This window comes from Oncorhynchus mykiss, chromosome 18, assembly GCF_057628025.1.
Source record: "Oncorhynchus mykiss isolate SJ-2025 chromosome 18, ASM5762802v1, whole genome shotgun sequence".
NCBI lineage: Eukaryota > Metazoa > Chordata > Actinopteri > Salmoniformes > Salmonidae > Oncorhynchus > Oncorhynchus mykiss.
Window position 1 is genome coordinate 81,926,069 of NC_143039.1, and position 12,316 is coordinate 81,938,384.

The window sequence follows — 12,316 nt, forward strand, 5'->3', positions numbered from 1 at the left end:
TCTGGATTTGGGTGAAGGAGAAGCTGGGGAGGCTTGGGCAAAGTAGCTGCGGGGGGTGCAGAACTGTTGGTTGGAGTAGCCTGGAGGAAAGCATGGCCAGCCGTAGAGACTTGGAAGGTGGGTTTGATGTGCTAGGGGACCAGTGTGTCTTTGGCTCTCTACCTGTTTGACTGTATTGTCTGTATAGTCTAGTGTTCCATTTCGGACGCAGCCTTAGTTTTCTATACCTCGGGAGCCATCAAGGTGGAGGGATCTAGTGTACTAGTTAGTATTTATGTTTGGTGTTACGAAATGTCTGGAAATTTACTTTTTCATATAATAATGTGTATGTTTATGTGGAATATGTAACAGTTTACGAATTCAGTGAAAACATAATAAATACAACTTTCAAAAACAACAAAAAGAGAGTGAAGGTATCTTACTGTTCTTCCCCAGGACAGATCCCGGAGACGAGGCATCCAACATGGATGCTGACAAACTGGAGGAGCTGTGACTGGGCTCATCCTGTTAATGAGGAGATACACATGACTGATGTAGGCATATACACCCCATTAGAAACACACTAACCTGCTGCTACAAATTGGATAGTAAGGAATGTGCAGTAGTTCTGGATGTGGGCTCGATGAAGGAACATATACATTTGTCTCTCTGTGAAAGTCAAGAGCTTCCTTGACCAGAAGACTCTTGGTCGACCAAGATTTGTTTTTAGTAGGAGACAGCCGTCATGCGTGGATAGAATGTGATTGTTTGTGTTATCCATACATCACAAATAAAAGCCTATTCTACAACAAGGAGTACAAGAAAGCTCTTTTTAAAATGTGAGATTTTCCATACATCCTATGCGTTTTAATCAAATCAACTATATTCACTGAGCTTGTCTGATGCTTTAAGCACACAGTTTGATGAAATAAAAATAAAAAGTGACTAGCACCCGCTGTCTCTCTCTCCTCCCTGCTACAGCGACCACCACAGAACATCAGTGTGTATAGTGCTGTCTCTCTCTCTCTGTCCGTGTTGCTGAAGCTGTAACATAAATCATAGCCATTTCTGACTGAAAAGTATACTTATCGAAATCCCTAATTTGTTTTAAACCCTTGCTCTCTTTATGTGGCACATTGCATACACATTACCAAAGACCCTATTCGCACGGGACTAGTATTACTAGAAATGTAGGTTATGTAATTATATCACTATTGCATATTGCATCTTGCCTATGCCGCTCGGTCATCGCTCAACCATATATTTATAAACTCATTCAAAGCCAGTAGCATGTCGTTAGTCAATTTTGAAAAAAGCAAGGGGCCTAAACAGCTACCCTGGGGAATTCCTGTTTCTACCTGGATTATGTTTGAGAGTCTTCCATTAAAGAACACCCTCTGTGTTCTGTTAGGCATGTAACTCTTTATCCACATACGTTTTTCAAGTAGCAGACTATGATCGATAATGTCAAAAGCTGCACTGAAGTCTAACAAGACAGCCACCACAATTTGATCATTAATTTCTCTCAGTCAATCATCAGTCTCTTGTGTAATTGCTGTGCTTGTTGAATGTCCTTCCCTATATGCGTGCATAAACTACTACGGACTATAAAAAGGGAAACACAGATGCGAGCTGCCCAGTGACGCAAGCCTACCAGACAAGCTAGATGCCTTTTATGCTCACGTCGAGGCAAGCAACACTGAAGCATGCATGAGAGCACCAGCTGTTCTGGACAACTGTGTGATAACACTCTCGATAGCCAATGTGAGCAAGGCCTTTAAAAAGGTCAACATTCACAAAGCCGCGGGGACAGACGGATTATCAGGATGTGTACTCATGCGCAGACCAACTGGCAAGTGTCTTCAACCTCTCCCTGATCGAGTCTGTAATACCTACACATTTTAAGCAAACCACCATAGTCCCTGTGCCCAAGGAAGTGAAGGTAACCTGCTTAAATGATTACCGCCCCGTACCACTAGTGTCGGTAGCCATAAAGTCCTTTCAAAGGCTGGTCATGGCTCACAACAGCAACCTCCCAGATACCACTCCAATTCTCATACCACCCCAACAGGTCCACAGACTATGCGATCACCATCACACTGCCCTATCCCATCTGGACAAGAGGAATACCTATGTAAGAATGCTGTTCATTGACTACAGCTCAGCATTCAACACCATAGTGCCAGCAAAGCTCATCACTAAGCTAAGGACCCTGGGACAAAACACCTCCCTCTGCAACTGGATCCTGCACCTCCTGACGGGCCACCACCAGGTGGTAAGGGTAGGTAACAAGGCATTTGCCACACTGATCCTCAACACAGGTTTTTTTGAATTGATTGTCTGTTATTTACCATGAAATAGCATTGTATCTGGCCAGAAGTTTTCTAAGGGTTGGTAACAGGCTGATTGGTCGGCTATTTGAACTAGTGAAGGGGGCTTTACTATTCTTAGGTAGAGGAATGACTGATTCCCTCCAGGCCTGAGGACACACTTTCTAGTAGGCCTAAATTGAAGATGTGGCAAATAGGAGTGGCAATATTGTCCGCTATTGTCTTACTGTAATTTTCCATCTAGATTGTCAAACCCCGGTGGCTTGTCATTCATAGACAACATTAACTTTTTTTACCTCTTCCACAGTGACTTTACAGAGTTCAAAAGTGGTCTTTCATAATTTAGTTAGATATACTTGTGGTCTTTCCTAATTTAGTTAGATATACTTGGATGTGTAGTGTCAGCATTTGGTGCTGGCATGTCATCCCTAAATTTGCTTATCTTGTCAATGAAAAAGTCATTAAAGTTGTTGGCAATATCAGTGGGTTTTGTGATGAATGAGCCATCTGATTCAATGAATGATGGAGCATTATCTTTGTTTCACAGTGATGCGTTTTAAAGTTATGGATGAGAAAGTTAACTTGTTCCAAACGAGTTCAGTTGTATGCTGCATTGCGATCTAATAACAATTAATTAAATAGGCTCAATATTTTTTACGGATGCCTTTGGTAATATACAATTCATAAGCACAAAACAAAAGAAAGCATTCCCTGTGAAAGTTGACAGGCTACATGTGGGCCATTCATATATAACATTCGTATGTGCAGCACTTAGTTCAATTTATCAAATCAGTTCTAGTTTTCTAGCGCAAACCGCGAGCAACACCTGTGAAACTCAGACATTTCTCTCAAAACACAGGGATGTCGATACGAGTATTACCAGAGGACACTGGGGTTCGCCCAAAAACAGCAGGTTATTCTGGCTGGAATTTACTCTACTGCAGAAAGTATCCGAGTGGTTAGAGTGTTGGGCCAGTAACCAGCAGGTAGCCGAGTGGTTAGTGCGTTGGGCCAGTAAACAGCAGGTAGCCGAGTGGTTAGAGTGTTGGGCCAGTAACCAGCAGGTAGCCGAGTGGTTAGAGTGTTGGGCCAGTAACCAGCAGGTAGCCGAGTGGTTAGAGTGTTGGGCCAGTAACCGAAAGGTTGCTGGATTGAATCCCCGAGCTGACAAGGTACAAATCTGTCGTTCTGCCCTTGAACAAGGCAGTTAACCCACTGTTCCCCGGTAGGCCGTCATTGTAAATAAGAATATGTTTTTAACTGACTTTCCTAGTTAAATAAAGGTTAAAAAAAAATGTAAGTGTACTTTTTAAATTTTTATAAATACTGCCATGTAAAAATGACTGAAATGGCAGATTCGAACGGGACTAAAATTACAGATGTGGTATTTTGTGCTCGTGCACATAATTACATTACCCGACCTCCCCCAGTAAAACAAATTGCATCCGAATAAGACACAATAGGGCCTGACCTATATGGCCAGGGCCGGTCTGTGCTGATCTGCTGCCATAGGCAAGACCAAAGAATTCTGCACCAGCAAAACTAAAATAGTCCCAGTAAGCAAAACGACATTGAAAATAAAAAATAGATATATTTTCCAGATGTTACAGCTCGGTTCATTTTAGTTATGAATGAAAGGTGAAAAGGTGTTTCCCTGTGTTTAAAATATATGTTTGAGGATGATGAAAAGGCATATTTTCCGGACGTTGAAATCAGGTTAATTTACGGTTCTGAAAGTTGAAAATATGTCATTTATATTAGTCTATGTTTGGGCTAAATCAAGGCTGGTCCAGACAGGACAGAATCTGAACCAAACATAAACGTCTATGATTGGTTCAGATCTGGTCCGGACCAAAAATCTATGTCCGTGGACGTTGAAATCCAGGCCGGTCTGGACCGCACCAAATCTGAACCTAACATAGGCGTCTAAAAATGAAGAAAGCCCTTGAATGAGTAGGTGTGTCTAAACTTTTGACTGGTACTAACAGCCTATTGACCAAACAATTGACTAAATGGGGTCAGCCCCACCACACACGTACGTCAGACTCGGAGCTGTAGAGTTCAGCCAGCGTGGGTGCCTTCAAGAGCCTCTTCCTCTGACCAAGAGCCCCTCCCACCCCGTGAGCTGGTGGACAGGAAAGGGCCAGGGTGCTGCTGGCGTGCTTTCTGAGGGCATCCGGAGTGGACAGGTCTGTGGGAGGAGTCAGAGAGGACATCAGTCACAGGGTGACAATAGTCATCAACATGGAATAACCCTAACTGAACAACACTACTCCAGGGATTCACTGGCTGCATGGCACCCTACTCCCTACATAGTGCACTACTGTTGACAAGAGCACAGTCTAAAGTAGTGCATTATATAGGGAGTAATGTGCCATTTGGGATGCAGACACTGAAAATTGGGCTGTTCAGCAACAACTGTTCAGCATGACAACTGGGGGTGTGTGTGTGGTGTTCAGTTACGGGACAAAGAGAGGATAATATCTTCAGACCACACGTTGAACAAGATAACCATTATGCACTTGGAGGGGATAAAGTTACATTTACAGTTTTGATAACAGCTATGTATTTTCCTCCTCGGTCTTCTGTCGACTCAACTGCACACTCAACATGTCGACTCAACTGCACACTCAACATGTCGACTCAACTGCACAGAAGGGAACTAGAAGGGAATTTTCAATGCATCCACTTCCATGAATAATCACACAGCTTAAAGACCAACACAGTAACACACCATCCCAACACATTAACACACCATCCCAACACAGTAACACACCATCCCAACACACAGTACCACACCATCCCAACAGACAGTAACACACCAACACACCATCCCAACACAGTAACACACCATCCCAACACACAGTAACACACCATCCCAACACACAGTAACACACCATCCCAACACACAGTACCACACCATCCCAACAGACAGTAACACACCATCCCAACACACAGTAACACACCATCCCAACACAGTAATACACCATCCCAACACACAGTACCACACCATCCCAACACAGTAACACACCATCCCAACACACAGTAACACACCATCCCAACACAGTAACACACCATCCCAACACACATTAACACACCATCCCAACACACATTAACACACCATCCCAACACATTAACACACCATCCCAACACACAGTAACACACCATCCCAACACACAGTACCACACCATCCCAACATACAGTACCACACCATCCCAACACACAGTACCACACCATCCCAACACACAGTACCACACCATCCCAACACACAGTACCACACCATCCCAACACACAGTACCACACCATCCCAACACACAGTACCACACCATCCCAACACACAGTACCACACCATCCCAACACACAGTACCACACCAACCCAACATACAGTACCACACCATCCCAACACACAGTAACACACCATCCCAACACACAGTAACACACCATCCCAACACACATTAACACACCATCCCAACACATTAACACAGCATCCCAACACACATTAACACACCATCCCAACACACAAACACACCATCCCAACACACAAACACACCATCCCAACACACAGTAACACACCATCCCAACACACAGTACCACACCATCCCAACATACAGTACCACACCATCCCAACACACAGTAACACACCATCCCAACACACAGTAACACACCATCCCAACACACATTAACACACCATCCCAACACATTAACACAGCATCCCAACACACATTAACACACCATCCCAACACACAAACACACCATCCCAACACAGTAACACACCTTCCCAACACACATTAACACATCTTCCCAACACAGTAACACACCATCCCAACACACATTAACACACCATCCCAACACACATTAACACACCATCCCAACACAGTAACACACCATCCCAACACACAGTAACACACCATCCCAACACACAGTACCACACCATCCCAACACACAGTACCACACCATCCCAACACACAGTACCACACCATCCCAACACACAGTACCACACCATCCCAACACACAGTACCACACCATCCCAACATACAGTACCACACCATCCCAACACACAGTACCACACCATCCCAACACACAGTACCACACCATCCCAACACACAGTACCACACCATCCCAACACACAGTACCACACCATCCCAACACACAGTACCACACCATCCCAACATACAGTACCACACCATCCCAACACACAGTAACACACCATCCCAACACACAGTAACACACCATCCCAACACACAGTAACACACCATCCCAACACACAAACACACCATCCCAACACACAGTAACACACCATCCCAACACACAGTACCACACCATCCCAACACACATTAACACACCATCCCAACACACAGTAACACACCATCCCAACACACAGTAACACACCATCCCAACACACAGTAACACACCATCCCAACACACATTAACACACCAACACAGCATCCCAACACACATTAACACACCATCCCAACACACAAACACACCATCCCAACACAGTAACACACCATCCCAACACAGTAACACACCATCCCAACACAGTAACACACCATCCCAACACAGTAACACACCATCCCAACATAGTAACACACCATCCCAACACAGTAACACACCATCCCAACACACAGTACCACACCATCCCAACACACAGTAACACACCATCCCAACACACATTAACACACCATCCCAACACATTAACACAGCATCCCAACACACATTAACACACCATCCCAACACACAAACACACCATCCCAACACAGTAACACACCATCCCAGTAACACACCATCCCAACACAGTAACACACCATCCCAACACAGTAACACACCATCCCAACACAGTAACACACCATCCCAACACAGTAACACACCATCCCAACATAGTAACACACCATCCCAACATAGTAACACACCATCCCAACATAGTAACACACCATCCCAACACAGTAACACACCTTCCCAACACACATTAACACATCATCCCAACACAGTAACACACCTTCCCAACACACATTAACACATCATCCCAACACATTAACACACCATCCCAACACATTAACACACCATCCCAACACACAGTAACACACCATCCCAACACACAGTAACACACCATCCCAACACACAGTAACACACCATCCCAACACACATTAACACACCATCCCAACACATTAACACACCATCCCAACACACAGTAACACACCATCCCAACACACAGTAACACACCATCCCAACACACAGTAACACACCATCCCAACACACAGTAACACACCATCCCAACACACATTAACACACCATCCCAACACATTAACACACCATCCCAGCACAAATTAACACACCGTCCCAACACACAGTAACACACCATCCCAACACACCATCCCAACAGACAGTAACACACCATCCCAACACATTAACACACCATCCCAACACAAATTAACACACCGTCCCAACACACAGTAACACACCATCCCAACACACCATCCCAACACACAGTAACACCATCCCAACAGACAGTAACACACCATCCCAACACAAATTAACACACCATCCCAACACACAGTACCACACCATCCCAACACACAGTAACACACCATCCCAACACACAGTAACACACCATCCCAACACAAATTAACACACCGTCCCAACAGACAGTAACACACCATCCCAACAGACAGTAACACACCATCCCAACAGACAGTAACACACCATCCCAACAGACAGTAACACACCATCCCAACAGACAGTAACACACCATCCCAACAGACAGTAACACACCATCCCAACAGACAGTAACACACCATCCCAACAGACAGTAACACACCATCCCAACAGACAGTAACACACCATCTGTGTTGGGATGGTGTGTTACTGAAAGTCTGTATTGTACAGTGACAGCCCCAAAACCTGAAGGATCTGGAGAAGGTCTGTATGGAGGAGTGGGCCAAAATCCCTGCTGCAGTGTGTGCAAACCTGGCCAAGAACTACAGGAAACGTATAATCTCTAATTGCAAACAAAGGTTTCTGCACCAAATATTAAGTTCTGCTTTTCTGATGTATCAAATACTTATTATGTCATGCAATAAAATGCTAATTAATTACTTAAAAATCATACAATGTGATTTTCTGGATTTTTGTTTTAGATTCCATCTCTCACAGTTGAAGTGTACCTATGATAAAAATTACAGACCTCTACATACATTGTAAGTAGGAAAACCTGCAAAATCGGCAGTGTATCAAATACTTGTCCTCCCCACTGTATGTGGATACCCTTTCAAATGTGTGGATTTGGCTATTTCAGTCACGCTCGTTGCTGACAGGTGTATAAAATTGAGCACAAAGCCATGCAATCTCCATAGACGAAAATTGGCAGTAGAATGGCCTTACTGAAGTGCTCAGCGACTTTCAACGTGGCACCGTCATAGGATGCAAACTTCACAACAAGTCAGTTCGTCAAATTTGTGCCCTGCAAGAGCTACCCAGTCAACTGTAAGTGCAGGTATTGTGAAGTGGAAACGTCTAGGAGCAACAACGGCTCAGCCGCAAAGTGGTAGGCCACACAAGCTCACAGAACTGGAAAACAGAGTGCTGAAACATAACAATCATCAGTCCTCAGTTGCAACACTCACTACCGAGTTCCATAAGGCCTCTGGAAGCAAATTCAGCAAAATAATTGTTAGTCAGCAGCTTCACAAAATGGGTTTCCATGGCCGAGTAGCCGCACATAAGCCTAAGATCACCAGCGTTGGCTGGAGTGTTGTAAAGCTCGCCGCCATTATACACTGGAGCAACGGAAATATATTTTCTGGAGTGATGAATCCCGCTTCACCATCTGGCTGTCCGACGGACGAATCTGGGTTTGGCGGATGCCAGGAGAATGCCATCTGCCCCAATGCATAGTGCCAACTGTAAAGTTTGGTGGAGGAGGAATAATTGTCTGGGGCTGTTTTTCATGGTTCGGGCCCCTTAGTTCCAGTGAAGTGAAATGTTAATGCTACAGCATACAATGACATTCTAGACAATTCTGTGCTTCCAACATTGTGGCAACAAGTTGGGGAAGGCCCTTTTCTGTTTCAGCATGACAATGCCACCGTGCAGAAAGCCAGGTACATACAGAAATGGTTTGTCGAGATTGGTGTGGAAGAACTTGACTAGCCTGCACAGATCCCTGACCTTAACCTCAATGAACACCTTTGGGATGAGCCAGGCCTAATTGCCAAACATCAGTGCCCGACCTCACTAATGCTCTTGTGGCTGAATGGTCCCCGCAGCAACATTCCAACATCTAGTGGAAAGCCTTCCCAGAAGAGTGGAAGCTGTTATAGCAGCATAGCGGGGACCAACTCCATATTAATGCCAATGATTTTAGAATGAGATGTTGGGCAAGCAGGTGTCCACATACCTTTGGTCATGTAGTGTTCATTCACATTCATTCAAGTCCAACACTGTGTACATCCTCACACACACACACCAACCCACCCTACAATTGTAGACGATAAGTGGTAGAACAGTAATAGTGCTTTACCTGAGCTGCGGTTCAGATCTTGAGGGGTGCTGATGCTTTTGACTGCTCCTATAGGAGGGAACATATCCTTCAATATGGTTCTGGCATCATCAACAACACAGTATTCCTCCCTATACATTCATGTACATACTACCTAAATTGGCACGACCAACCAGTGCTCCCGCACATTGGCTAACAGTGCTATCTGCATTGTGTCCCACCACCCACCAACCCCTCTTTTTACGCTTCTGCTACTCTCTGTTCATCATATATGCAGTCACTTTAACCATACCTACATGTACATACTACCTCAATCAGCCTGACTAACAGGTGTCTGTATATAGCCTCGCTACTCTTTTTTCAAATGTCTTTTTACTGTTGTTTTATTTATTTACTTACCTACACACACACACACACACACACACACACACACACACGCACACACACACACACACACCTTTTTTTTGGCACCATTGGTTAGAGCCTGTAAGTAAGCATTTCACAGGTTTACACCCGTTGTATTCGGCGCACGTGACAAATAAACTTTGATTTGATTTAATCAGTCTGTTGTCATGACGTTGATTTGATTTAATCATCAGTCTGTTGTCATGACGTTGCCCTGTTTGTGAGCTTTATGACCCCCATAAATACCTTTCCCCCTTTTCTCTCTCTACTCTACAGAATGGACTCTTGGAAAGCCCTTTGGTAACATAGAGAGAGCGTGGTAACATCAAAAGGTTGGGAACCGAACAATATTTCTGTAATCCAACCAATTGAAAGTATCCGTTGGCACTTAAAGAATATGATGTCAGATCAGTTGTCGTCTGAGACGTTATATCTGATGATAGGACGACAAACTGTATCTTGGAAAGTCTACACATTCTCATTATGAGATTCACATGGAATTGTTGTGCAATTTAAAAATGTTTAAATATGAAACTATTTGTGAAAAGATTAAATGTAATTTTAGTTTTTAAAAATGAGAGAATTGCTTTCAGAAGTACAATATGGTCAATTAGTGGCCACGCAAATAGGCATTGGTTGGAAATGATGAACCAACCCCTTTTCTACATTTCCATAAGAACCCCCGTGACCCAATTCACGGCGAACTAAGCCAACCTCAGCGTGAGCTCTGTTTGCGAATGGTTGAATGACTACAACCTAATAAAATTAACATTGTGTTCCCGATGACCTGAGGTCTGATGTCCATACGTCAACGTAGAGATGACGATTGCCACGCTGGAAGGATGAATGTGACTACACCAGCCAGAATATAGCATGAGCTTATGGTATGGCAACTTGGTATGAACTTTGAACTCTTATTCACTAAAGAAGTGATACATCCTAGACGTCAAGTTATCAGCAGCAGCTGTAAACATGTTGGAAAAGACAAACAATAAGAAAGAAAGACAGGGTACAACAACGTATCCGTTCTACCACAAGACGACAGACTACAACGTATCCGCCCAGAAAAATTATTCGAAGGACAAGGGAGATCTCTGCTGGGCAACCCAGCCTTCCATCTTCGACCCATCTATCGAAGCGCAGCTCAGAGTAAATATACAGTGGGGCAAAAAAGTATTTAGTCAGCCACCAATTGTGCAAGTTCTCCCACTTAAAAAGATGAGAGAGGCCTGTAATTTTCATCATAGGTACACTTCAACTATGACAGACAAAATTAGAAAAAAATCCCCAGATCGGGGGAGATTATCAGTGGTCTTGTATGTCTTCCATTTCCTAATAATTGCTCCCACAGTTGATTTCTTCGAACCAAGCTGCTTACCTATTGCAGATTCAGTCTTCCCAGCCTGGTGCAGGTCTACAATTTTGTTTCTGGTGTCCTTTGACAGCTCTTTGTTCTTGGCCATAGTGGAGTTTGGAGTGTGACTGTTTGAAGTTGTGGACAGGTGTCTTTTATACTGATAACAAGTTCAAACAGGTGCCATTCATACAGGTAACGAGTGGAGGACAGAAGAGCCTCTTAAAGAAGTTACAGGTCTGTGAGAGCCAGAAATCTTGCTTGTTTGTAGGTGACCAAATACTTATTTTCCACCATAATTTGCAAATAAATTCATTAAAAATCCTACAATGTTATTTTCTGGAGAAAAAAAATCTAATTTTGTCTGTCATAGTTGAAGTGTACCTATGATGAAAATTATAGGCCTCTCTCATCTTTTTAAGTGGGAGAACTTGCACAATTGGTGGCTGACTGTACATCTTGCATTTTCCTTTGCATAAGATTCTGTATTTACGGTAGCATGGCTTCTCAAGGTTTGATAGAGACCCAATCCCTTTGTCCCTCACTCTTCCCACTCTTTCATTCAAACCCAACCCCCTTTCTTTGTGTAAACAGCCATCATTTCAGTTTTCTTTTAAGACCTAATTAGTAATCAATTCTGTGTATGTGTAATTCTGTGTGATTATTTAGATATTTAGGTATTTAGTAAATAAATAAATCAAATTTTGTATCGCTGATTCAATTTGTTAGCCAGGGTTTGTGATGATAACCAAT

General features: G+C 43.6%; 1 protein-coding gene across 2 annotated transcripts in view; it reads right to left on the reverse strand.

Moving 5' to 3' along the window:
* The window catches only part of LOC110496778 (protein spire homolog 1), a 109,493-nt gene that overhangs the window by 34,838 nt on the left and 62,339 nt on the right, over positions 1 to 12,316 (reverse strand). For both annotated transcript variants that reach the window (XM_090209445.1, XM_090209444.1), the window contains exons 9-11: positions 9,826 to 9,873; positions 4,349 to 4,500; positions 423 to 504 (exon numbers count right to left, since the gene is read on the reverse strand). In XM_090209445.1, coding sequence (XP_090065571.1) covers positions 423 to 504; positions 4,349 to 4,500; positions 9,826 to 9,873 — 282 coding nt within the window. The remainder of the gene's footprint in view (positions 1 to 422; positions 505 to 4,348; positions 4,501 to 9,825; positions 9,874 to 12,316) is intronic.